The sequence below is a fragment of the Podarcis pityusensis genome, assembly GCF_964106645.2.
Source record: "Podarcis pityusensis genome assembly, chromosome: 13".
Classification (NCBI taxonomy): domain Eukaryota; kingdom Metazoa; phylum Chordata; class Lepidosauria; order Squamata; family Lacertidae; genus Podarcis; species Podarcis pityusensis.
In genome coordinates, this window is record NC_138038.1 from 28046809 (window position 1) to 28074726 (window position 27918).

The following is a 27918-nucleotide window of genomic DNA, read 5'->3' on the forward strand; positions in this document are numbered from 1 at the left end:
TGCTGTGGTCAATAGCAGTTTGTTGGCTTTTCAAATAAGCATGTGGATAGCCCCACTGCAATGATAAATCATTGTGGATCCCTCTCCAACCAGTCTGCAATTACTGTGGTACCTCGAGTTACAAACACCTCAGGTTACAAACACCTCAGGTTACAAACTCCGCTAACCTGGAAGAGTTACCTCGAGTTAAGAACTTTGCCCCAGGATGAGAACGGAAATCGTGTGCCAGCGGTGCAGCAGCAGCAAGAGGCCCCATTAGCGAAAGCACACCTCTAGTTAAGAACAGTTTCAGGTTAAGAACAGACCTCTGGAATGAATTAAGTTCTTAACTAGAGGTACCACTGTATATGCAACAACAATCAATTGTCTGATTGTCCCCCCCCCCCACAAAGTGGCTATTACATACCCAACAACATTTCTCCAATGAAAATGGGACATCCTATTTCATAGTAATAATAATAATAATAATAATAATAATAATAATAATAATAATATTTTTTATACCCTGCCCATCTGACTGGGTTGCCCCAGCTACTCTTGGTGGCTTCCAACATATATAAAAACATAATCAAACAGTAAACATTAAGAAATTTCAGATGTCTTCTAAAGGTTGTATACAGTGGTACCTCAGGTTAAGAACTTAATTTGTTCTGGAGGTCTGTTCTTAACCTGAAACTGCTCTTAACCTGATGTACCACTTTAGCTAATGGGGCCTCCTGCTGCTGCTGTGCCGCCAGAGCACGATTTCTGTTCTCATCCTGAAGCAAAGTACTTAACCTGAGGTAATATTTCTGGGTTAGTGGAGTCTGTAACCTGAACCGTCTGTAACCTGAACCATCTGTAACCCGAGGTACCACTGTAGAAGAAGAAGAAGAAGAGTTTGGATTTGATATCCCGCTTTATCACTACCCGAAGGAGTCTCAAAGCGGCTAACATTCTCCTTTCCCTTCCTCCCCCACAACAAACACTCTGTGAGGTGAGTGGGGCTGAGAGACTTCAGAGAAGTGTGACTGGCCCAAGGTCACCCAGCAGCTGCATGTGGAGGAGCGGAGACGCGAACCTGGTTCCCCAGATTACGAGACTACCGCTCTTAACCACTACACCACACTGTAGTTACCTATCTTCTTGGCCTGGGGGTTGCATAACTCTACCCTCCCAACATTTCTCCAATGAAAATTGGGATGTCCTACCATATCCTTCAACATTTTTTTGATGAAAATAGGGGTGTCCTAAGGAAAATAGGGACATTCTGGGATCAAACCAGATACCAGGACGGTTTCTGTAAATTTGGGACTGTCCCTGGAAAATAGGGACACTTGGAGAGGCTGTATATTATGTGAGTGCGGTAAAATTTGGATAACCAATTTTACACAACACAAACATAGAACAACTTAGAGACTGCTCTGTTGCTGTTAAATTATCAAGAGAAATGACTCATGCTTCGGCAGATACAGAACATCATTGCACCAGGCCAAGCTATGAGCCTTACATGGCAGAACATGCCATGTGTGGATTGCTATCTAAAGACTTGAAAGAAGAAGTTAGAGGTTGTGCAAACTCAGTATGATAAGCTAGCTTCACCATCTCTTATAATCAGAATCTTTCTTTTAATATAATAATAAAACCTTTATTGCATTAGCATACAGCCATAGCAAAATAAGACAAAAATACTAGAGACAAGCAACCAAACAAAATTCAAAGCGATATTACTGGCGTAATGACATTTAAATTACCCTAAGACAATAATGTAAAGATTTAGTTGCCAGCGCCAAGAATCTAAAGTGCGGATGTATATAAAACATAAAATGGCCCCAAAATAGGCTCGGCACATTGGGTTGAAAAAGTAATAAAAAGAATTAAAACAGGTCCAGGTCTAGGACTCACTACCCAGTCAGAGTAGCCCTGAGTTTCAGAGCCTGCACTATAAAGATTGCCACCCCACGTGAAATTTGGGGATTTGCGTCCACAAGAAGCGATTTCAAACAGTCTTCCTTAGATGTAATGGTGGACGGGATCAAGAGGAGGAGCTTAGGTCCTATTGGCTCATAAATAGGGCAGTAGAAAAAGAAATGTATGAAGTCCTCTACTTCATTCATTGTGCATGGACATAAACGCTGAGTAATAGGGGTCTTAGAGTAAATCCCCTGCAGGAAGGCCGTGGGTATAGAATGGAAACGGGCCATAGTAAACGCTCTTCTCAAATTGGGCTCCGTCAGGTCTATCAAGTAGTTGGCAAGTGATCTTACCACTTTCACTTTAGGGAGCCACATGGAGAGGCGAGCTGTAGTGGACTGTGCCCGGTCCATGGCCTCGTCTCTTGTAAGAATCCAGGCCTGGATTTTATGTTGGTCCCAAGATGACAGAGTGTCGAGATCTGGGAGGGAGTAGCGTGCAGTAATAGTCTCCATGGCCTTGGACCATTTGTTGGTATGAGAACAAGTTAAAAAGGCTTGCCTAGCTAGTAGGGAACCTGGGGCATTGATTAATTTACAATAAAAACTAATGATTCTAATGTGGGCTCTCGCAACAATGGAGGGGAGGCCCAGTTCTGTTCTTAACTGTGCAGCAACTGAGCCCTTGGGGAGGCCCAGTATCTTTCGTGCAAAAGAGTTTTGCAGAATCTCCAGCCGTTGTAGTGTTTTTAAATTCCACCCCCAGATTTCAACCCCATACAGTAACATCGGGAGGACTTTGCTGATAAATGCTTTTCATAATCAGAATCTTCTCCCAGTCTTCACTAAATCAGCTCCGTATCACAGAGATGGGGGACAGTTTGTAATGCAAGGGCCACATTCCCTTCTGGGTAAACTTTGGGGGCTACATGCCCTTGGTGGGCAGGGCCAGAGGCAAAAGCACAAACAGCAATTATTGTAATGTTTACTTTTATAGAGTAGACTAGGTTCTAAAATATTCAAGCACCCCTTTCTTTCCTCCACTCTGGCAAGCAAGAGGTATTATCAGAGTTCAATGACACATTCCAGCCAGTGACAGATCTACACTGGTTGTTTATAATGTTAAAAATGTGTTAATAAAATGTGACACCAGAAGGCACTGTAGAGCAGTGAGCCTTCAACAATAGAAAATTGCATTGAGAATGATATAACGTCATATTTAATAACATTTTTACAGATCAATGTAGATCCAGCCCAGGCCAAAAGACTCAAGGAGTTTTCAAGCCTCGGCAGGGTGTATGACTTAAGGAACATCTTGAGGGCCAGAGAGAGAGACCTGGGTGGAATCTAGACACATATAAAAACCGTTCTGAAAATGCTTTTTAAAAGCATTTTTAAAAAATACATTGAATTTTCCATAAGGCTCATCATTGCCCTCTAGTGTCACATTGTATATTACACTTAAAACCCACTTAAAACATTTAATTTGCAGCTGTATAGCTGAGTCCCTGGAGGCCAGGCCTGAGCTTCCCTACCCCTGCTTAGGGATGTAAGAACAAGCAATTTCTATTCTGACCTGTCAAGGTCATCTTGTTCACATCTGTTGTAGTTTAGTTTTTGCCAAATATGAAACTATTTGTCTTATTTGTCTGCTATATAATTTATGTAATTTACAAATATTATTTAAATAATTAACAGTGTAATTATTTCCTCACCATACTTGTCAGCGTAAAGGCCATCCTTTTCTAAGGAAGCCTCCTTATTTACTCATTGCAAGATAAAACCCACTTCCCTTTGTTCTTATCACTGTGTACAAAGAGGAAACAAAAAATGATCAGGCACACTGAGCTGCTGTTGGGAAATACAAACATCTGCCATTTCTTGTGATTGTGCAAACATCAGACAACTGTAGCTGAAGGAAGGAAAGGTCTAAGTGGGGCTTATAAAAAGAATACCCACCTCATGCCTGTCAGAGTCCCTTAGAGAAGAGATGGGCTCCATCATGGCATTCCTCTTGTTCACCTGTGGTCTCTTACCATTGTTGACTGATGCTACGGGTAAGAAATATTCCATGAATTGTTTCTGATTCATCTTAACGAGGCTAGTGGATCATTGATCTCTGCTTTCAAAGGATCTCTTACAGCATGGTTTCAAAGGATCTCTTACAGCATGGGGCATGGTTTTCTGCTGCTTTTAGAAGGCATTTGAAGGCACTTTAAACATCTGAAGGTGCTGAAAAACTTTAGGGAAGTTTTTAATGTTTGATTTTTTAGTATGTGATGTGAGCCACCCAGAGTTGCTGGGGAAACCCAGCAAGATGGGTGAGGAATAATAATAATAATAATAATAATAATAATAATAATAGGCTCACCCATACTTACCTTTGCTCCACATTTCTAGGCACAGGTCTGGGATTTTCAGGTCCACATCTGACTGCTTATTTTTGGACCTGGCACCCCTGAAAACCCACTCTTTACCACTGAATTGGAGCAAATGGCAATCCATGGAAAACCCAAATTGCCATTTCATCCGATTCAGTGGTAAAGATTGGGTTTTCCTGGGAAACTGCTGGGCAAAATAAACAAACAAATAAGCACTCAGACATAGACTGAGAAAGCATGGCTGTTGGTCCCCAGTGTCTCTACCACAGCCCAGGTTGGGTGGGATGCTCCAGCGGCTACATATGGTACCAGTCTGTGGCACACTGGGGAGGGGGGAATGCCAGCCCATCACAGGAGACAGCATGAGAAGCAGTGGCTTGCTCTGCATCCACTGCTTGCTCGCTGCTAGTTTTTGAAGCCACATTCACATGATATTAGCCACTATCCATATTGATGCTGTAGTTTCTTGACAAATACTGCTGTTTGGTGTGTGATTTTCTTAAACCAGCTTCAAATATGACTAGAAAACTGAATGCTGAGTAAGTGGAAATCGAGACAGCTGTTGCACATGCATGGGTGAAAACTACACTGTTTCCATTTAATGAATTGTAGTTCTTATTCTTACACCTTTGTCCCCTGTTTCCATTTCAGTTGATCATCCCTGTGTCTTCCCATTTATTTACAAGAATAAACCCTATTCCTCTTGCACCAAGGATGACCACCATGAGCTGTGGTGTGCCACATCGACTGACTATGACACAAAAAACATGTTACAATGGAAAGCATGTTCCCCTAAAGGTGACCTGTATCTTCTCATCATCATCAATCTTTATTACGGTCCAGAGACCCAACAAAACATTACAAATTAATACAGAGTTCATACAGTCTACCTCCAGGTTAATCAAGCACTTTGTTTGGAATATAGGGCTCGTTTGTTCTTGCAACCACCGATAAAAACTTTGCCACTGCCAACGTTCTAGCTTTTGTCCAGTCTTCCAGTAGGAACCTGACATAGTGAGCCTCTGACTTTCCCGGGAAAGGCACCAGCAAGGGTAGTATCAGTTCAGCCCTGGCCTGCTCATACTTCGCACAATGTAACAAAATATGATCTATGGAATCGATGTCTTGAGCACACGAGCAAAGTCTGTCCTGGGTATTTTCTTCTATTTCTGGTTTCCTATGTCACACACATGCATAGCCATTTTACTGAAATAAAGTAGACAGATCCTCCTCATGAACTTTCCATAGGCATCTGATTGGACATTGTGGAAACAAAATGTTGGATTAGATGGGCCTTTGGTCTGATGCAGCTGAACTCTTTCTGTGCTCTTAAACAGGTTTGGGACTCCCATCAGTAGCTTTTATAGATCTTCCTTAAACCCGAACTATTACAAATTTCCTTCCAAGGATCAGTGAAAAGTTGCTTCAAGCAACAAGAGCTCTGAAGAAATGAAACACATCACCAGTATGTTAATTTGAAAATATGGTTCAAACTATGTACCTAAGAGGCACTTTTGTACAAATATTTCCTACTAATAATTGATAAAGATTGCATAGACCATAAAAATCACATGTCATCTTTTCTAACATTACTGATATTACATTGGCATAAATGCCAGCTATCTTCATGTCTTGTTTTATATCTAGTATAACTGAATTCATGCACTTAATCTTTCTTTATACTTTCTTGTTTCTTTAACATTATTGTCAGTTGAGTAATTGCAGCCTGCTCTCACAGGCTCCTGCCCAATTCTTTTGTCCTTGGTTTGTAGCTATCTTTCTAAGTCTTTGCAAAGGAGATACCTGGCAAGGTTTATATATATGTGACTTATGGTATCTATATGGTATCTGAAGAAGTGTGCATGCACACAAAAGCTTATACCAAGAACAAACTTAGTTGGTCTCGTAAGATGCCACTGGACAATTTTTAAAATTTTTTTATATATTTCGACTGTGTCAGACCAACACGGCTACCTACCTGAATATATGTGACTTGTTCACCATTTTGTTTTTGTTTTTTTTGTATTTTGTGATCATCACTAGTATGTTTCAATGCATATAATCTCACTCTGTTTGGGTCTAGAGTATGGAGGTAATGATGGTGGACGAGCCTGTGTTTTCCCCTATGCGTACAAGAACCAAACCTTCTATACCTGCACCAATCTAGATTCGCAGAAAGGGAACTTCTGGTGTGCGACAACAGGGAGCTATGACAAGGACAAGAAATGGAGCTACTGTGCTGATACCAGTGAGCATACTGCCGGGGCCTGGAATAACAGGAGTGGTTGGCTGGATGAATAATTAGTCAAGGCACTTTGTAGGCCAAGGAGAGTGAGCGGGAAGTTCAGTATTCCCCAATCTGGTGCCCTCCAGACATTTTAAACTGCAGTTCCCATCACCACTGACCAGTAGCCATATTTGTTGGGGACACACTGATGTGAAACACCTGGAAGGCCCCACGTTGGGAGCACTTGCTTTGCATGCAAAACATCAAAATTTCATTCACCAGAATCTCCAGGTAGGGCTGGAAGAGAGTCCTTGCCAGTCAGAGTAGACAACACCAAGCTAGATGGATCTAGCGTCTGACTCAGTTATAGCGTTGTAACAGTGGTACAATAGAAGTTATAGAAAAAGGAATATTATAGGACTCAGCTACATTAGCCAAAACCCCATGTTTTAAATGTGTAAAAACATGCAACACCAGGTGGCACTGTAGAGCACAAAACTTTTCTATCCGATTTTAAATAATGTTTTTTTCTTTTGTTATAATGATTTGATTTATTACTTATTTATAGTGTTTTTTTTCCTGTGTGTAGATCCACCCTACGTCTTGTGACTCATGTCACAAAGACATAATCCTCCCTCTCTCCCATAGATCAACCCAAATATCATTCTTAAAAATTAATATTTATTGATTTTTAAAATAAAAGTTGAGAAGGTGGATTGGCATTACAAAATGTTCAAAACAAATGCACTCTTTCAAAATAGGTGAACATGGTTCAAACCAACACCAGAAAATAAAATAAAAATAAAATTCTACCACCAATCAATATGTATTAGTCATCAGAGCCCTTTTTTCACTGTTTCATATTTTAAAGCAAATATTCTTGATCACAATGAATACCAGAGAATCGTGTGAGTAGAGCAAAATAACTCGAGAAATGTAGCAAATTCACTGTGCCCGCAAAAAGGGGGGTGGCATAGAATTACTGAACCTTTCTAGAGGAATTAGTGCTGATTTACAAGTCTGCTTTCAATATCTAGTCTCTGGTTTGGTACTTTTGAATGTGTTGTAGGACAGAGAAAATGGATAGGAAATAGGACATTAATGACAGGATTAGGGAACTCCTGTTGTATGAGATGACCATCCCTCTGTCTCCATCTTTCTGCAGGACTTTCTGCCAATTCTCATGGGCCGTGCGTCTTTCCTTTCATCTACAAAGGCAAATCCTACTCATTTTGCACAACAAGTGGGGCATCTACTGGAAAGCTCTGGTGCTCCCTCACCAGCAATTACGATACAAACCCCAAATGGACTTACTGCGATCCTTCAGGTAGGGGATGAAATCCAGAGGGAAAAGTCAGATACCCTTATTTTATCATTGGGGAACATATAAGAGGAGGTGGGTGGGTCAGAAGAGAGACAAGGTTTGTTTTGTGTGATGGACTGGAAACATCTTCTCCTCTTTGGCAATTTTATTCAGAATTAAATATTCACATTGGTGGGAGCCTACATGGTGTACATTTATGGAGAAAAATCAGGGGTGTGTAGGATGTACATTCAAGATATGATTTTGGTAATACTTTCGGATGCATCTAGAGTTTCGTCTTCTGCCTTCAAAGCTGGCTCATGTGCTCATGAGTCTGGAAACAGCAAAACTATTGCATATGGACCTTGAGTCAGCTTTCTTCTTATCGTGCATTTCCCACTAATCCCTCTTAATGTAGTTTTTCAATTCCCAAACCTTTTATTTCTTCCTCAGAACCACGCCCTTGCACCTTCCCCTTCATTTTCAAAGGGAAATCCTACTCTGCCTGCACCGTGGATGGATCTGGAGATAACACACTGTGGTGTGCCACGACTGCAAACTATGACAAAGACAGTAAATGGAAGGCATGTGCCCTTCAAGGTAGGCCATGTTGTGGCAGGAAACTTGTCAACTATTTTCAGGAATAAGGGAACTTATTCCATGGAAGTTTGGTATAGATGTAAAACAGTGGTTTACAGTGGTACCTCAGGTTAAGTACTTAATTCGTTCCAGAGGTCTGTTCTTAACCTGAAGCACCACTTTAGCTAATGGGGCCTCCCGCTGCTGCTGTGCCGCCGGAGCCCGATTTCTGTTCTTATCCTGAAGCAAAGTTCTTAACCTGAAGCACCATTTCTGGGTTAGCGGAGTGTGTAACCTGAAGCGTATGTAACCCGAGGTACCACTGTACTAGGGATTGCTATATGAGATTGATTGGGGCAAAAAAAACCCTAATAAGGATAATAATAATATTATATATGCATATGAAGTATCTTTAAGTTCACCATTAATTTTGAACCATCACTAGGCCTTATTTTCAATTTACAGAAGCCCCATTGCTTGTGCTGTACTTGTACCCAGGCCAGGACTAGCCCACCCATGAAGCAAGCTGAAGTGACTGCCTCAGGTGGCAGGATCCAGAGGGGCAGGAAATCTAGCTTCCAAAGAATATGCTGTCCATTGCTGCCACCCCAGGGGCAGCAATGTCTGCGGTGCGCTCCTTGGAGGCTAGATCTGCTGTCTCTTCGGCAGCCTCCTCAATGCTGCCTCTATAGTGGCTTCTCGGTGAATAAGGGGCACTGGTGGTCTCCTCCTACCCCTAAGGAGGAAATAACGGGGGCTGCAATCCGATTGTTTTGTAGACTCATGCAACATCTGAACAAAAAGGACTGAAAACAGAACATGGGATAGGAATGCTTGGGGAAATGTTGGCTTGGAACCAAATATGGACACGCCACCTGAGAATTTACATATAGTTTAAACGAAAACACTACCCACCATTTGAAGTCGATTATGGAAATCAAAAGTATAGTCTGAGCTTTTAGGGTTGCCATATTTTGAAGAGCAAAAAAGAGGACACATTTGCCAACTTCTACTTTTAGCTACAGATCGCTATGACAACTCTCATTTTAAATACCCTACTATATATAGGCTATAGAAGCTGTGATATATTGCTAGTAGCAATGTTCTTAACTTTCAACAACAAAATAATAATAATAATACATATTGCTACCTCACTTGGCACATGAAAGTATTTCAGCTCATGTCCACATCTTTGTGAACATAAATGTGCACAGAACAATTTATTAAACTATTTGACGTGTACATACGGACTCTCCTTAAGGGCAGGGGGATGTTAACTGTTGCTCTCCCAGACTCCTTCTCCAAGATCTTGTAGCTGAGCCAGTGTCCTTTTAGTTCAGCCACAAGAGAAGGGATTTATACAGTATATAGCTAGTTTAAAATTCTGCTCTGTTGTGACTCTCTGCTGCAGCCTAGCTTAGCTGGGTGCCTTAAATCTGAATCTAATGCACTATAAAAAAATTCCTGGGTTACTGTAAACAAAAAAAACCAAACCAAAAAAACCTGGACATTTTGCCAAATTTTAAAAATCTGCCAGGACAGAAATTTTAATCTTGAAAAAGAGGACATGTCCTAGAAAAAGAGGACATATGGCAACCCTAGAAAGGTTGCTCAGTCCCTGAGTGATTGGCCTTTGTCCACCTCTTCAATACATAATTTTAAAACACTTTTTCCTTTTTGATCCTTCTTATTTTTTGTATTCCCTGCATCTGTAGAATATGAAGGGAACTCCAATGGCCAGGCCTGTGTCTTCCCCTTCACCTACAAGGGCCGGAAATTCTTTACCTGCACCAATGAGGATTCTGATCATGGCAGGTTCTGGTGTGCAACAACAGGCAACTATGATAAGGGCAAGAAGTGGAGCTACTGCGCTGACACAAGTAAGATGATGCTGATGGTAGTGTGCTACTAAGTTTAGAAAACACCTGAAGGCAGCCCTGTTCAAGGAAGTTTTTAATGTTTGATGTCGTATTGTGTTTCAAAGGGTGTTGAGGTAGATATTTTGGTTGCTAAATCAAAGAAAGAAGTGTGATGCGTCGTTAAGTCACACCCTCCAACCAGACTCCAAATCAAAGAAAAGAATAGGTTGACTTCCACCCAATTCAGGTATATGTGGCTCACTGCCTGTCACATTTTGGCACACAGTCAAGACCAGAAAATGCTGCTAGCTGACTGGAATTTTAGTTTGATTTAGCAAGCCCTGCTTGCCTGCCCATTTGATACTTCAGATGACACCCCAATTCCTTTGTTTTATTGCGGACTTGTCACCATGGCATGCAATTTAGCCCTTGTGGTGACATGATTGTTTGTGGGCTATGGTTTTTTTGCTAACAGTGCCAAAACTCTCTTCATTGTTCAAGATTTTATGTATAAATGCACCCAGAAGTGCAGTGGGTCATATCCCACTAACATGTACTCTGAGTATACCCACTGAAATTAGCCATGCCCATTAATTTCAGTGGGTCTACTCTGAGCATGACTAACATTTGCAGAAATGAGTTGACATTGTACAGGGTGTACGGAGCATTCAGTAGACGTTAGTTGATCAAACGGGAATGGATCTGGAAAAAGCCCAATCTCCATGGGTGCTGAAAACTTGATGTATGGTGCTTGCAATATGACTCTAATGCAAGGTGTGGAAGTGCTAAAAGGCAATGCTATGATGAGTCACTGATGTTTAGCATGGGGAGAGAATTCTGGGTCACAGTGTCTGAGTCCACAGGTTTGTTCTAGATATATGTTATGAAGTAAATCTGTTGTACTTCCCAGGACTTGATAGTTGGAAGAATCCTTTCCATTTTTTAATCATTTGGGCTATAAGTTTCATTGGAACTGTTCAACATTAATGGTATTTTGACTACTCTGTTCTCGTTTTCCAGGAGTTCAACCAGGTGGCGGCGATGAATGTCAGTGATTCCAGTTATCCAGTTTGGATCACAACAGGTGGATGGGTAAAAGAAAGGTCATTGGGTGTGCCGACTAGAAGCCTTGCTAAGTGGGTTGTGCTGCAAACAGTTTAGAAGAATGATGATCCTGTGACTTATATATATATATATCTGCTTTGGGAGGGCTTTACCCTGTGAGGTGGCCTACAAATAAATAAGATGTGGCAGTGGGAGATTATTAATCTTTGTCAAACTGTATCTTTGTGCTACAAAAATAAAACATTTCTTCTAGTTTGCTGGGCAGCATAAAAAAATGTACAATGAGTGATCACTATGAAATATGACAAGTGCGGGAGAAACTTTTTGCAATTGCATCAATGAGATTGCATAGTCTTCATAGGATGAATGAAAATATGTACATGTGGCTGGTTGTATATGTGAGAGTTTGTGTGTTCTATCACACACTTCACCCAAACATCCAAAGCATGACCTTGACAGAAAGAGATAACAGAACCAGTTGAAGCCAGCTGTACTCAGCTTCTCTGAAGGAGTAACCCAAACATCAGGAACCTTCTGCTTGTTTCTTTCACACTGAGAAGCTTCCAGAACCCTCTTGAATTAATTAGAACAGGAAATATCTCTACACATCAGATCAATACTTTCTGTACTAAGAAATGCAAACTGATACTGTCATCCACTCCTAACTCGGACAGCCACTCCAGAAGGATATCATGGTTGATGGTATTGAAAGCCACTGAGAGGTCAATGAGAATTAACAGAGACACATTTCTCCTATCTCTCTCCTGACAGAGGTCATCATATAGGGTGATCAAAGCAGTTCCTGTGCCAAAACCAGGCCTAAACCTTGATTGAAATGGGTTCATTTGATAAAAAACCTCAACATTCACATCTAATTTCACTTTATGAGAAATGTTGGTGGCACAAAATAGCATATGCACAGTATGCATAATAGTTTCTCATTTGCACATATTTGTGACCAAGCATCATGAATAGAAAGAACATTTCATAGAATTTATGGCATATTGAGTTTATTGTTAACTGGGAACCATGCTAATCCTGGCTCCCAGGTTATGACTCATATGTTTATTGCATTCCTACTTTATATGTGTATATATGAATGTAAAACATTTTAAATGTGCATTTACAAAATGTAATATGTGACACAGCCCTTAGATTAATAACAAGGATTAGTTTGATGTTGATCAACAAGATTACCAGGAACTGTTGCATGAGTCAGTAATATGGTTTCAGAGAAGCCTGCATTACCGGGGCAGGAAATTGTTCATTTTGGGGGAAAAAGTTTTTAAAAAGTAAGTTATTTGAAATCCCAGACACTTTTACAGAACTGGACACAAATCTCTCATGCTGTTTGCTTTTCCAAGCTTCACTTCATTCCACTAGGGTGCTCTGAGAACAAAATTGGACCCAGTTCCCGTTTTTAATTAATGGGATGTTGAGGGAACTGAGTTCACTCTAATTATGTCGAGCTTGTTGCAATCATTGCATTGCTTGTTACAGAACAAGTTTTCTTGGATTTTCTGTACACACTCAGTAAGCATAGCCCATTGAGACACTCCCCTGCCACTGTTGACCTTAGCCAGATTTCTATTCTTTGCAAGGTACTGAATGACCGCTATACGTTACAAGTGGTGCATGGCTGAGCAAGAGAGATACACCAATCAAAAAATCACGGTTTCTTTGCTCAACAATTCATAAGCAAAAAAGCTCAACAACTTTGTTGGTGTCCTGGTTTTTACTTTTTGAAATATGCCAACCCTAGAGACAAGCAGAGTCTTTTTTTTTTATGGAAACAGAAAATATTTCCATGAGTTCGTGGAAACCATGCCGTATCTCTCTGTTGTGTTGCCAGTTGCGTTGTTAGAATGTGCCACAACATCATCCAAGTGACCTCTGCAAGCATGTCAGTTTCAAATATTCTGATTATATCTAATTTCAGTTAAGTGTTTTTGTTTACTTAATTTAGGAGTGGCAGCTAACCCCCATCCCCCTGGCTACACCCATGGTTACATGTCTTGGAATTGCTAATAATTTTCAGCAATGATAGAGGTCTTTGAAGGGAGTGTGGAAAGTCAGTGTGTCAGGAATATAACACCCCCCACCAGTGCTATTTTTCTAGAAAAAGAGGTACTGGAACTCACAAGGAACATCTCCCCTGTTCTCTTAAACTGGCAATGGAGCACACCTGGGAGGTGCTGGAACTCAGTTCTGGCGAGTTCCAGTTTTTTAAAAAGGCCCTACTCCCCACTCTCAGAACAGCCAATTCAGAATGACAGTGAAGTTCTTCTGAAGCTGAGGTGTTGCCTTCAGGGTTTTGCAGCTAGCGATGAATTATAGCTCAGACCTAACACCAATGATTTGCTCACTGTAATTTCAGAAGTATTACGTATGTGGGAAATCTCATGCCAAAGCAGTGCAGGGATACAGAAAAGGGGGGGAAAATGGCCTAGCCCAGCTGATTGGCACATACACACCTCTTTTGAGTTTCTTGTCCCAGTATTTAGTATTTGAGATTCCTTTGTCTGGTATGAGTGTCATGGCTATTTATGGAGTGCAGTGTTTTGCAACCATAATTAAGGGTGTGTGGAGACTGTGCTAAAAAGAGGACACCACAAAGAAGCACAGGGATTTCAAACTCTGGAGTGATCAGCAACTATGTGGTTCATCACTCAACTCCTAGTTTGTACCTGGGTCCTGTTACCCTTCAGTTCAGCACGTCCAGGTAAGAATTTCCTTCTGCCTCCCCAACACTGCACAGCAGGAACTATCTCCCTTCTTCTGTTTTATTCTTTCCTGCTTCATTACTTTAAGATTGGAAGCTCTTGTCCCGTGAGAGAAGCTGTGAAGAACATGTTGACTCAGAAACAATGATTTTTTCCCCTGGTGGCATTGAGTTGTATGGAGTATCGAAATCTCTTTTTTATTTAAAGAGCAACATCATGTTCTCATCTGTTTATTGGGGGATTTAGTGAGGTTTACTATTGAGTAAGATTGCATAGGATTGCACTGTTAATATATATAGGGTAGAAGTGGAAAAGAAGCATTTGTGTGAGGTACAGAAGATGCTTTCCTTGCCTGGGCTGTGGAACAAGTCCAGTGGGCAAAGTTTAAAGAAGAATCAGGGCAATACTGAGCAGGAAGTGTTATGTAATGCTGAATAGTTGTGCTGTGGGCTGAGGAGGCAATGTCTCTTTTGCTACTGAGCCTGACAGCTGTGGCTTCTGAGGAACCATGTTGTATCTCCTTGACACATTCCTTCCAGTTCCTTTGGTGGCCCATATAGGTATACGCTCTGCTCTGCTTCTTCTCATCCCCACCCACTGCCTTCTTGAGTGAGAAGTGACTGAAGAGGAGAAGGACTAAAAAGCAGCAGTCACTGTGAGGACAGTGCCATGCCAGTGCCCCACATGAAGTTCCCCCTTCATGGCAGAAGGGGGTGGCAAAGAGACCTGATAAGGCAGAAGGCTGCATGACATTAGACTTTTTATTTTGGTCATTTGCAAATGATAGTGCATGAAAACATAAAATGACCACTGCTGGATCAGTCCAAGTCTGTTTCAGCATACTCCATTCAGTTTTGGTCAGGCGATTGTTTTTCTTAAGGCAATGGGTGGCGCATGCAGAGAACCCCTTTTCCCCATCCATGTACTCCCCAACAACTGGTATACAGTGGAATACAGACGGAAAGCATTTAATTGTTATGGCTAAGAGTAGTTGGTGCTGCTTTCCTCCTGTCAAAGTCATTGAAGTTAATGGCTATCACCTTGTAAAATTAATTATGCTTGATATAATGATATAATATTTTATCTGTCCTGAAACTCCTGCCAATCACTTTCATTGGGTGTCTCTGAGTATTATGTAGCATTATAAAGGAGAGATTTAAAACTGCTCTCTATCCTGTGTTTCCACATTATACATAATGTTTATTCTCTCTACCTCAAGGTCTCCAAACACTTAGGGGTCCCCCCTCCCCAAGGATCATTTTGCAGGCACTTTCCCATACCTTTCCCAGGTCCACAATATCATTGTATATATTGGTACACGAATGCCGCTTACTATCCCACAGCTCCAATATTAATTAATTGTGAGAAATGTCATTTGGGAAGGGTCATAGCTCAGCTGTAAAGCATCTGATTTGTATGCAGAATGTTCTGGGTCCAGTTTCCAGTATCTCCAGGTAGAACTGGGAGAAACCTGCATCTGAAATCCTTGAGAGAGACTACTAGTCGGTGCTGAAATAGATGCAACAGTGGTATGGTTCACTAGAACAGCTTCTTATCTTCCTAAAGTCAGTGAACTCCACCTCCCCCCCAAAAAACCCCTCTTGTGACTTCCTAAGCTTACATTGCATGTTTCATGGTGTTCCCCCCCCCCCATTTTTTTTTGAAGAGGAAGGAATTATTCAGTGTTCAGTATAAATGATACTGATGTTCAAGGGCCGATTACAAACATTCTTTAATATCTGGAATTCAATACCAGAGAGCCAGTGTGGTGTAGTGGTTAAGAGCGGTAGTCTTGTAATCTGGGGAACCGGGTTCGCGTCTCCGCTCCTCCACATGCAGCTGCTGGGTGACCTTGGGCCAGTCACACTTCTTTGAAGTCTCTCAGCCCCACTCACCTCACAGAGTGTTTGTTGTGGGGGAGGAAGGGAAAGGAGAATGTTAGCCGCTTTGAGACTCCTGAAGGGGAGTGAAAGGCAGGATATCAAATCCAAACTCTTCTTCTTCTTCTTTTTGTAGGCTACGAAGTTGTGGAAAACAACATTAAAATAATATGATCTACTAAATTTAAATCACAATGGTCTTTACCCGTTTTCTTTAACTGTTTCAGACGTTTCATCCTGTGTCTTCCCGTTTATCTATAAAAACAAGACATATCATACCTGCACCAAAGATGGATCCAGGTTCCATTGGTTGTGGTGTGCTACAACCAGTTCCTATGACAAAGACCACCATTGGAAGTCTTGCTATGAGACAGGTAACCACATCACCAGAGTTTGAAAATCTCAGTGAAGGAAGCGTATGCACACACACACATATTTACGAAGAAGTAAATTCTACTGAGTTCAATGGGATTTATTTATTTGACTTCATTTTTGAATTACTACTACTATGACTACTACTACTACTACTATTTATACTCTGCCCATCAGGGCAGGTTCCCTAAAAAGATACTGAAGCAATTTCACAATAAAAATAATCAACAATTAAAAACAATTTCGTATGTACAAACAATGTCATTTATACAAATAATTAAAAATTGTTCCATATATATAAGAACAATTTGAAATCTAATGACGATTGTTATTGTTGGCATTTGTCTGTCTCAGGAGACCATGGAAGAGACCATGACTTCAGGGGTGAAGTCAAACCATTGGGAGCGCTTACAGTGCCTGCTATGGCTCTGGAGACCAATGGTGAAACGTTTTGATACAGATGCAGACCGGGATAAAGACAATCACTTCAATAGGCAGCAGAAAGACAATAGAGATGACAACAGTCCAATATTTAACAAGAGAAGAGTTCCAAAGGATAGGTATCACTATCCTAAAGGCTTGGTTTCCATACCATATGGAAAGAAAGTCCTGATGAGATGGTATCTGCAGTAGGCCCTCTACTGCAGAGCAAAGTGATCTGCGAAGTGTGCATAGAACTGCTCTCCTCTTCTTAGTGTTGAAGCTCTTCTCCTCTTGTTTCACCCACAAGAGATGAAAGAAAACAACCTCAAACCCTACAGAATGAGCAGATGAGTTCCTGTATGTCGCAAATGTATTTCTGTGCTGCCAAGCACCACAATTCAGTTGTTGTAGCAGTGGTTGTAGTAATCACCATCACAGTAATTTTAAATTATATATTTCAAAACAATGTGATAAAAATATATTAAACAAAAGCTAATTCCATGAATAGGATAAGAGCAGCATCAAGACAATTAACAGTCAGATTAGTCTGGTGGTGTGACCTATCCAAAATAATTTTGAAAAACAAGTGGTGTTTGCAGTGTTGCAGACAGCCATTAGAGAGAGAGACTCAGTTAATTATATCTAGATTTGTATCATTCAGAAACACTTTGAGAATCCAATGCAAGTTCAGTCAGCTTGCCCAAGAATGGAACTTTCTATGCAAGTCTGGTTTCTGCAATTTGCTGAATGACTTTGGTTAATTTTAGTATGATGTAATTTGGGCTCAATTACTCTGAAGTGGTACAGCCAAGAAACAGGCTTACTGTTTGCTTTTTGTGGGAACCAGGCCGCAGTGTTTTGAGCTTCATTGTAACATGTACCCAACAGGCATTTTAAGCAGATATCTATCTGCAGATCTTCCATATTCTTTCATTTGTATGCTAATTTATCTCTGGCAGAAGTAATAAGATTACCATCAGTTTCTATGACTTGTTTACAACGACATCTTTTAGGAATTGCAGTTAACATATCCAAGGAGTTAGCAGAAGATACATGAGGTATTACCTAGATCTGAGTTGAAATTTCTCAGGAAAAAAAGTCTGGTCAATTTTTGAAGAAATTATTTTTCAACTTCAGCCTGAACCTTTGGAGAATTTGGAGAACATCAGCCATCTCTTGGAGAATATTATGTGTAATGGTCCTCCCAGCTTAGCCATTTATGAATATTGGGTGCAACTATGAATCCATATCACTCTGCTGCTTATTATGCCAAAACACCAATGAAACTTTGCAGTCATAATTCAGTGCAGTCCTAAATATGCTGAAATTTGCTTGTCTCAGTGTGTTGTGAAGCACATAGACTCTCCATTAAACTGGTGTCATAATATTTGCCTCATATATTTCTTGTCTCCAAACAGAGCATGGCGGCAACTCTCATGGAAAGCCCTGTGTGTTCCCCTTTGTTTACAACGGGAGGACATTCTATACTTGCACAGATGAAGAAGTCATGCCCAGGAAGTTTTGGTGTGCAACAACAAGCAGCTATGACAAAGACGGAAAATGGAGCTACTGTGCTGATACTAGTAAGCCTGTCCATGATAGCCAGCTTCATGGTTCAGAACCTTCTGCACTACCAAAGTGGAAGTAAAGCAAAGCAACAAGCAGCAGATGGTAACCGCTGGTCTAATTAAGACCAGCAAGATATGGCATAAGTCTAGAAAGAAGGCAGAGGCACAAAAATAGCATTATGTACTGACCTACAGTGATATGTGTATTAGGGTGTCTAAGCAACCTTTTACACCCCACCCCCAGAAGTTGTTGGGATACAACTCACATCATCCCTGAGCATTGGCAATGTTGGCTGGAGAAGATAAGATTTGGAGCCCAACAACATCTGAAAGACACCCCAAAGTAATGCTTATTTGTTTTCCTTCTATTATGACTTCATGGTAATTTAAGAGACATGCTGCTGCTCCCAGCCAGCGATGAGGTTTTATTGTTCCTCACCCTGAGATCTTGGAATGAAAAGCAGGTTAAAATATTTTATATAAAATTACTGGCTTTATGAACCCCAGTATCATTACTGGTACTGATTTGGATTCTTTTCTTGCCTCTGGATGCCATTTTAGGTTCAAAAGACTAAGTTAAAATCTTAATAGTTACAGTGTCAAATTCAGCCACCTTCCTTGCTTCCACTTGATGAATGGGATGCTGACAGAACAGATAAGCTCCAAGTTTGTTAATTATATATTATCTCACAGCTCCACATTCTTCTGCTCCCCAGCTTCCAGATTAAAAGAACAGTTGATAGTGAATAAAATGCTTGGTTTAAAACGAGTGAAAATCAATTAAACCTCGATTAAAATCTGTGAAGCTCTGGAGCTGGCTGCCTAGCCTGTCGCCATCATAACCAGAAGCCAAAAAATTTAATAAAGTTATTTTTAACTGTTTCAATCCATCTTGTACATTAAGATGATAAGGCAGAAATTACAGTTCTTTCCCTTTGAATATCTCTTATTTATTATTATTATTCTCTTTCTTTCATTTTTAGTAGTTGTTGGGAAGTCTAAAACTGATGTGACTCAGGAAAGGGCTTACTGTGACCCTGCAGGTAAGAACATGAAAGCATCTGGTTGGCTGCTTTGGGAAACTTTTGATTTGATAGGCTTTTGATTTGACTCAGCAGAGTTCTTCTTATGCAAGAAATTAATTGAGAAGCCCAGCTTGCTATTGGATCCAGATTGCTTACAGCTGTGAGCTGTGACTGGTTCCGGTATCTTATTCCCAAGCTGTGCATGTCTCAAAACAGAATCAGACAGCAAAGTTCAGAAAAGGACAGAAATCGATGAAATGCTATGTTTTGGAGATGAGACTTGAATAATTATACAGTGCTTATTTCAGAATATGACAAGGAAACTGGATACCAACATTTGGAAAATACTTTTGAGCTGTATTTATAATTTAAACCATTTGGAATAAAAAGTAATAATAATGGGGTATTGGATAAAAATGTAGTTACAGTATAAGAGCAGTAGCCTGCTACAGCAAAAACAGAAACAGCTAAGAGTCCTGAGACATTTTAAGGAATGACAAATTAATTATGGCATGAGTTTTCATAAATTTGACTCGATCAGATGCATGGAGCATTATTCTTAGTTGGCAAGTGTGTATGTATATCATTAGCACAGTCTTTCACCACAGAAATTGTCTTGGTAGGTTATAGTAAATTTAAGAAACTGAAGATGAAAAATACTCTTTTCTGATGCCCAGATTCTGCCATCCAATGTGGCTGCCTCCTGTTGCCTCATAGTACAGTCAGCTCTGCTCTGTCCTCCAGGAATTCATTCACACACACTGATCTTCTGGTGAAAAAATTCCTCCTCTGTCTAAGCATTCTCTCAAACTTTCAGCACACCAATGAATAACAAAGAGACCAAACAAATCAATCAATCATGCACCTAACATTTTGCTTCTTCTTTCCCTGCAGATCCTAATTGCCTTGTAGCTTCCAGAGGGGTGAAAAGGTTAGATAATGGAAAGCATGGAAACATCCTGCCCAAAGAATACAGCAGAGGTGAAGATCATGGAAAGGATGAAGAAATGACAATCCAAGATCCTGCCTCATCCTTCTGATTCTTCTCAAGCCCTTTTCAGTATGGAACTTTCAAATTAGCAGAACAGTTTGTTGTTGTGGTGGTGACCGTGGCGAAGCGACATGCTCTGGCACCTAGAGCGGCGAACAGGCAGGGGCATGGCTGGCACGCATTGTGGGGGGCACACGTTGCACGTTGTGGGGCAAGGGGCATGCGTCGCGCATCCCAAGGGTGCACGGTGAGCGGCAGGCATCCTGGGTGGGGAGGGCCCTGCTGCGATGGAACCCCCCAGGAATGGCACCTGGGGTGGAACGCTCCGTCCGCCCCCCACCTTCGTGCGCCAGTGTGTGGTGATTCTGTGCACCTCAACAAAACATAGAATGAGGGTCATATTGTTGATGTAGGCTGCAACTTACAAGTAATCTTTGGGCCTCGCCAGACTGGTGTATTCTTCAGCATGTTGTTGATTTAATAATAGTGCATTAGTAGTGGGTCTATACTGGACTGTTTTATTAGTTCTTCCACAATGCAGTAGCACAACCAGACTCCTTCATCTGCCCCAGCTGCAACACAACATGTCTCTCCTGTATCAGTCTCTACAGCCACAGCAGACGCCGTAATTATCCAACAGTTTAGCTTCACTCACAAAGGCACACTCCTCCATTGTCTCCTGAGATAGATGGAGGCCAACAACAACAGTGTTTGTTGCTGCACTATTTGAGGGTCATTCTTGTGCTATAGCATGATAAAGGTGGGATAAAAACGAAACATCATCATTGGTCTTATATCTATGATTGAGTATCTGAACCATCCTGGGTCCATTTTATTCATGCAGCCAAGGTTCTTTTCAAAGCTCCAATGAGAATAAAACTTTGACGAGTGGTTTTCAAGGTGAAAGTCTCCATCAGAAGTCATGGATTTTTATCCCTTAGAGCTGCAGAATATTTTTGGTTAGGGCCAGATTCTTATCAGGGGAATGGAGAAGTCCCTGCTTTCCTTCACCTAGCCTGGCAAAAAGGGATCTGCTTGCTACGGCTCTTTCCAGCAAACTGAGCAAGATTTAAGCCCCACTTGTCAGCTGTGTTATCAGTGTTACAACAATTTAATTACTTTTATATACCTAAAATGATCTAACAAAAATGCAGTGCATAAAACATCTTTGGCATCTTGGCAAAGTGTCTTCAATTTCTCTCACGTGGTTTTGTAGTGATTTGCAAGCTGCAGCTGACCATTGGATTCTAACCATCAGTCTATCTTATCTCTATCTCATTGTTCATCCATGCAGCTCAAGGTGACTGTGTGTGTGCGTTACATGCTACCCCAATCTCAGAGTAGTGCAAAATTCCAGGGGTCCAGACACTTAGTCAGGGTTTGTGTTTCCTTTGGAAATGAAGCATAGCGGAGACGGTAGTGTATTTATTATGTATGGCTTATTTACACACATATGCAACCTGAGCCGATGATTATTTACACACATATGCAACCTGAGCCGATGATGGAGGGGTTCAAAGCATTGCACTCCAATAGGGTCCTGTTTCTCCCATTGATTTAGCCTTGGATCAAAAAAGAAATCAAACATGGCTCTCTGTCCCTCTGCTCAGCTTGCTGGCTTTAACTGATTGACACTTTTTCTCTCTAGCCCATATGCTAGCAAACAGCTTTGTCTCTGCTATCTCTCACACCCATGTACTGTCTGACACAGAGTATCTGCTTGGTTAATCTCCCATTACCTTCCTTTTGTTCTCCATGATGATTTTCTGAGAATGGAAAAACTGGTTTGGCCTGTATTTTGACACTGCTAAATTCAGTGTGTGGCAGCCAATCTCAATACTCCAAGCAGTGATTAAACACCAACACCGACTAGACCCAGTAATTTAGAGGAGTCAAGGCACCCACCCAAACACACACAAATGTATCCTCACAGCTACACTGTAGAATGGATCAGGCTGAGAGAGAATGATGAACCAAAGTAATCTTTAGAGCTGAGCACAGATTTGAACTCAGATCTGTCCAATTCAAGGCTAGCCCTCCAGCCATTTCACTAGTCCTCAGCCTGGATCTCTTTTAAATTACTAAATGTCAGAAATCCCTTGAATAACTGTAGATTAATACCTGATAAATGTGTATCCTTTTTCTTTCAAGCTGCCACGAGTTTCTCTTGAAACAAACCTCAGCAAATTGAACTGGAACTGTGCCATACTGTCAACGCTGCCTCAGGTCCTAGCTCACAGAGGACCAACGCCAGTTGCTCTTTATAAACAAAAGTCTTTATTGTGGTTCATTGTTGGTTTGACATCCGTGGCGCGCAGCGCTACGTCTGAGTCCTTAGACCGGCGAAGCTCCGTCTGACTCCTCCCCTCCCCTACACCAGTTCAAGACCCGAGCTTTGCTCCACCTCTTCCTCTCCTCCTTCTGCTCCTTTCTCCTCCGGGTCCTCCTGTCCTCTGGGGTTACCTCCTTCCTACTTTCTTCGGAGGCGGATTCTTCTGACTCCTCCCCACCCTTCCGGCGGGCTTTAGGACCTGGCTCCCAATCCGGGTTTTCTGCTGGCCCGCGCGCCTCCACATTTGAACTTGGCGCGCGCGCCCAGCCGCCTACTTTCCTCCTAATGGCTACACTGCTCCCCTCACTGCTTTCTCCTTCAGGAAGGCTGGCCGGACCTGCTCTTCCCTCCGCCCCTCCACTCTCTGACGGAGGCGTGGTCAGTCCAGCCTCACTCTCTCCTCCTGCAGGAGGAGGCTCTTGTTTTAATCCGTGGGATTCTTCCCCCCCGCTACGCTCTGGTGGGGAAGCTACCCCTGATTTCTAGCTGCCGCTTGGAGACTCCCCACTGGCCCCCCTTGCCCTGCCTCTGGGGGCCCCCTTCTGGGAATCCTCTGATTCGCTGGAGAGACTCATGGAATCTCTCTGATCACTGGCATACCCTCCTGAGCTCCCCTCAGATTGTTCCCCTTCGCTCTCCATCTCCTCCTTCCCCTGTGGCTCAGCCCCTGAGCCCCTGACACATACTTTCACAAATTCCCATTCATTTCAACAGGCCTTGAGCAGGATGGCATTGCTGTTCATTGTGCCCCCAAAAAAGGTGTGCTGAAATTTGAATACCGTGGTACCTCGGTTTTCGGACGTCTCCGTTGCCAAATGTTTTGGAACCCGAACGCCGAAAACTCGGAAGTAAATCCTTCCGTTTTTGAACGGGCCTCGGAAGTCAAACGGTTTCCGCTGAGTGTACCACTGTACTTTTCTCAATTTTCTGTGCCTTGGTTTTCAAACGTTTCAGAAGTAGAACGGTCTTCTGGAATGGGTTACGTTCAAAAACTGAGGTACCACTGTATATGGTTTTTCTTCCTTTCCTGAAAAGACTTACCTCCACACCGTGTGTATTTTGTGGGATGGATTCAAATGCATACAGGAAATCTAGGATTGCACAGTTAAAACACATGTTGTCAGACAATTTGTACCCACACATAGAAGCAGAAGAGGAAGAGCTTTGAGCAATCTCTTCCTGAACAGATTGGAGTGTGTTCAAATCTGCCCCAAGGAATGAACAGAACAGGGAAGATCTGCTTCTTGTTAGCTGTAAAGTAGCCTTCTTCAATGTGGTTCCTGCCAGGTCTTTTGGACTACAGTTCTCATTAGCCCCAGCCATTGGTGAAGGCTGCAGTATAGTGTCTCCTGGCAGTTATAAGACATCATGTTGAGCAAGTAGTTCTCAAAGGTTTAGTTAAGGATGCAAAACTCCCCATGGATTTATTATTTACTTTGCTTAATTTAAGTTACATAGTGAGGGAAACAATTCTCCCCAGCCTCCTTCACACAGCAAAAGACCAGAGGGGAAGTATAATCCACAGTGGAAATGAGAAGTTTCCTTTCGTCATTATGCAGACATGAAAGTTTCAAGGACCTCTTTTGCAGACAGAATAATGAGAGGTTTAAAAAGCAGTGGGCTGCATTCATCTATTTTTTATTCTGAGTAGACCCATTGAAATTAATCACCATGACTAACTCAGGCTCATTAATTTCAATGGAACTACTCCAAATAAAAAATGGTTGAATGTAATGATCTGTCCACTGGGTTAGAAACACAAACACACTTACACACTGATCGCGTGCCCTCCCCCCATGCAAACAAATCTAACTGCAGTCAACTAAAGACAACCAACCATGCCCTGCATGCCCCCCTCAACCTCTGTCACTGACAAGGAAAAAATAATAAGTGAATAGAAAGAAAATCTACTCAAGTGATGCTGACACAAAAAACCTGAGTAAAAGGACGCAAGCTTTACCACCGCAGCCTCTCTCACTGTCTCCCCATTCTCTCCCCCCCCAACCTCACACTGTATGCAACATTAATGTCTCACATTGAATGCAACTGGAAAGTAAAATGGCTCTATGACCTGAAAAAGAGATAATGCAGGTATTTTTTGTAACCCAATATTTTAATTTTTTTTTAAAAAAGCCATCTAATATTATTTTCCAATTTAATCCAGATGTATCAGAATCCCATTTAAACTCAGGCCCATTAGGTAACAAAAACAAAACAAAACAAAACAAAAACAAACAAGGAAGCTGTAAATACAGATTAAATGGAGGGCATGTGGGATGGCATTTTGGTGAGGATAAAATCATATGGATGCTGGGGGTAAAAATGCTTGCATGAGAAGCACCACATCTACAATAAACCACTGTGTGTAAGTGCCCTGTGTCTCACACACCCATTTACTTTAATGAGAAATTATTGTGAGCCTTTGTGTTGGCACGCATTTGTCAATGGCTCTTTTCAGAGACTTGCTCACCTCCTTGTTCCTCAAGCTGTATATCAGAGGATTGACCAGAGGTGTAAAGACCGTGTAGAAGAGAGAGAAGACTTTGTTCATTCGGCTCAGCGTGTCTGTATTTGGGAACATGTACACTACCATTAATGCCCCGTAAAAGATAGTGACTACAGAGAGGTGGGAGGAACAGGTGGAAAAGGCTTTCTTCCTCCCCGTGGCAGATGGGATTCTCAGAATTGCAGTGATGATGTAAATGTACGAAGCAATGGTCAGCAGAAATGGCGGAAAGGTAAACACAGAGGTAGTGATGAAACTGGACAACAGCAGAAAATGGGCACCGCTGCAGAGGTGTTGTATCAATGGCATGAAATCACAAAAGAAATGGTCTATTTCGTATGGAGCACAAAAACTGAACTGTGCCATTGTTAGTGTAATTGTGGTGACTACTAACGAGCCACTTAGCCAAGATACGAGCACTAACTGGACACAGAGACGGTTGTCCATAAGGGCTGCATAGTGCAGCGGTTTGCAAACTGCAAGATATCGATCATAAGACATCACCGCCAGGAGATAACATTCCGTTGCTGCTAGAAATGCAAAGAGCCAGAACTGCAGCATGCATCCTTTTGCAGAAATGGTTCTGTCTCCGGATAGAAGGCTGGCTAGCATTCTTGGCAAAATGGTTGAGCTATAGCAGGTCTCTAAGCAGGATAGGTTACCCACAAAGAAGTACATGGGTGTGTGAAGGTGCTGGTCAGAAATGACTAGAACAACAATGAGGATATTCCCAGCCATGGTCACAAGGTAGATGGACAGAAAGATCAGGAAGATGAATATCTGCAGATCCTGGAGATCGCTAAACCCCAGCAGGACGAAATGCGTTATGATCGTTTGGTTTTTCTCTCGGATGCTACTCATGGAATGCATCTGCCATAAATCAAACAAAACATTAAACATGCTTTCAATGCAGGTAGCTACAAATAGAGAATGAAAATATAAAAAGAAAAGAAAAATGCAATTTTACTGACAACAGCAAAAGAAAGGCTGGATCGATGGTCTTCATGGTAACTGTACTGGAAAACATTGATGTGAAAATGCTTTCAAGAGAAATAAATATGACATTTATAAGAGGATAAACACACACGGGACACCCTGCTGGGCCAGACCAAAAACCCACCTCATCCAACATCCTGTTTCCAACAGTGTTCATTATCTTCTTACATCACACTCCTGTATGAGACAGTTAATGATATTTTTCTTACCTACTGCTATGATATCAAACTAGCGATAACGGCTTATTCCTTTACCGTATAGGTTTGTTTTCCAAGAAGAAGGTGGTAAATACTTCCTCTTTTGGTTCGTTGCAGATATTGAATCGAGCAGCTTTGAATGTTTGTATTTCTAAATGCTCTGCCCCATGTTTTTTTAATATCTTTTCCAGAGGAAGGCTGGTTATCCCCTGGACACTATTTAACTATGAAAGAGGAAGTAGCATTTTTGTTGTTGTCACTGTTGTTCTAAAAAGCATTTTCAAATGAACATTGGTGGCTGATGACTTTTGGAACTCATGGGGAAGAAGGCAGAGACCTCAACAGGAGATGGAGCCAAAGCCAATGATGAGCAGAGCCAATTAATTCTGCTCTGGTCCTCATCTGCCTCCCTGTTATGTTCTACAACTGGGAAGACTGATAATAAGGAGAAGAAAGCTGCCATAAGCAGTGCCATCCCCTGGACTAGGTGCAAGAAGGCAGGCAGTTGGGGGCTGGTTGAGGGAAGAATGAGGTTGGTCGGGCAATGCCTATTTGCTGCAATGGAGCAGCCTTTGTGACAAGCGTTCATTTTCAAAAACAGTGTTGTGTTGAGTGCTATGCCATTCCTTCAATGGCCAATGCTCAGGCCAATGTTGCTAACGTAAACAAATCAGCCACACACATTCAGGAGGGAGGTATCAATGGGCTCAGGGTAAGTTTAGAGTTTCCATAAGGATAACAAACTTTAGGGGAAAGCTTGAGGAGGAAATGATTTGGCCCAGCTTATGAAACCCTTGATGAGGACGGCTTAATTACCCCATCATACTACATTGTTTTGTCCCTATGGTCTGCAGCAGGGAAAAACATGTTCTCACATTGGTTTCCATTCCATTTAATTCCTTGTACAAATGAAGGTACCCATTTCACTGATGCATGAACAAGGACACAGAACCGCACAGAGATAGGAACTATTGCTCAGTAAGTTGTGGGTACTTGTGCTTTGGTATTCTGTTTTGTATTGTGTTTTGGAACAGGTGGCGCTGTGGTCTAAACCACTGAGACTCTTGGGCTTGCCGATCAGAAGGTTGGTGGTTTGAATCCCCACAACGGGGTGAGCTCCAGTTGCTGGGTTCCAGCTCCTGCCAACCTAGCAGTTTGAAAGCACACACACACACACACACACACACACACACACAGTGCAAGTAGATAAATAGGTACCGCTCCGGCGGGAAGGTAAATGGTGTTTCCGTGTGCTGCTCTGGTTTTGGTGTTCCATTGCGCCAGAAGTGGCTTAGTCATGCTGGCCACATGACCCAGAAAAACTGTCTGTGGAAAAACGCCGATTCCCTTGGCCTGTAAAACGAGATGAGTGCTGCAACCCCAGAGTCCTCTGCAATTAACTGTCAGGGGTCATTTACCTTTTTTATTCTGTAATAAAATTGTTGCAGTGGTACCTTGGGTTACAAATGCTTCGGGTTACAAACACTTTGAGTTACAAATTCCGCTAACCCAGAAGTAGTACCTTGGGTTGAAAACTTTGCCCCAGGATGAGAACAGAAACTGCACGCCGATGGTGTGGGGGCAATGGGAGGCCCCATT

The 27918-nt window shown here is 41.9% G+C and overlaps 2 protein-coding genes across 2 annotated transcripts; one reads left to right on the top strand and one right to left on the bottom strand.

Moving 5' to 3' along the window:
- The first annotated feature begins 3790 nt into the window (after nucleotides 1-3790).
- On the top strand, nucleotides 3791-21187 carry ELSPBP1 (epididymal sperm binding protein 1). The gene is made up of 11 exons (XM_080978572.1): nucleotides 3791-3949; nucleotides 4925-5071; nucleotides 6357-6521; nucleotides 7666-7827; nucleotides 8257-8403; nucleotides 10098-10262; nucleotides 11262-14028; nucleotides 16137-16283; nucleotides 18123-18287; nucleotides 19256-19315; nucleotides 20192-21187. The coding sequence occupies exons 1-7, from the start codon at nucleotides 3883-3885 to the stop codon at nucleotides 11294-11296; spliced, it is 888 nt and encodes a 295-aa protein (XP_080834698.1). The 5' UTR covers nucleotides 3791-3882; the 3' UTR covers nucleotides 11297-14028; nucleotides 16137-16283; nucleotides 18123-18287; nucleotides 19256-19315; nucleotides 20192-21187.
- A 3410-nt stretch (nucleotides 21188-24597) lies between these two features.
- LOC308461481 (olfactory receptor 11A1-like) lies at nucleotides 24598-27171 on the bottom strand. Its single transcript, XM_080978472.1, has one exon. It carries the CDS (start codon nucleotides 26024-26026, stop codon nucleotides 25019-25021), a length of 1008 nt encoding a protein of 335 aa, XP_080834598.1. The 5' UTR covers nucleotides 26027-27171; the 3' UTR covers nucleotides 24598-25018.
- Nucleotides 27172-27918: the final 747 nt, after the last annotated feature.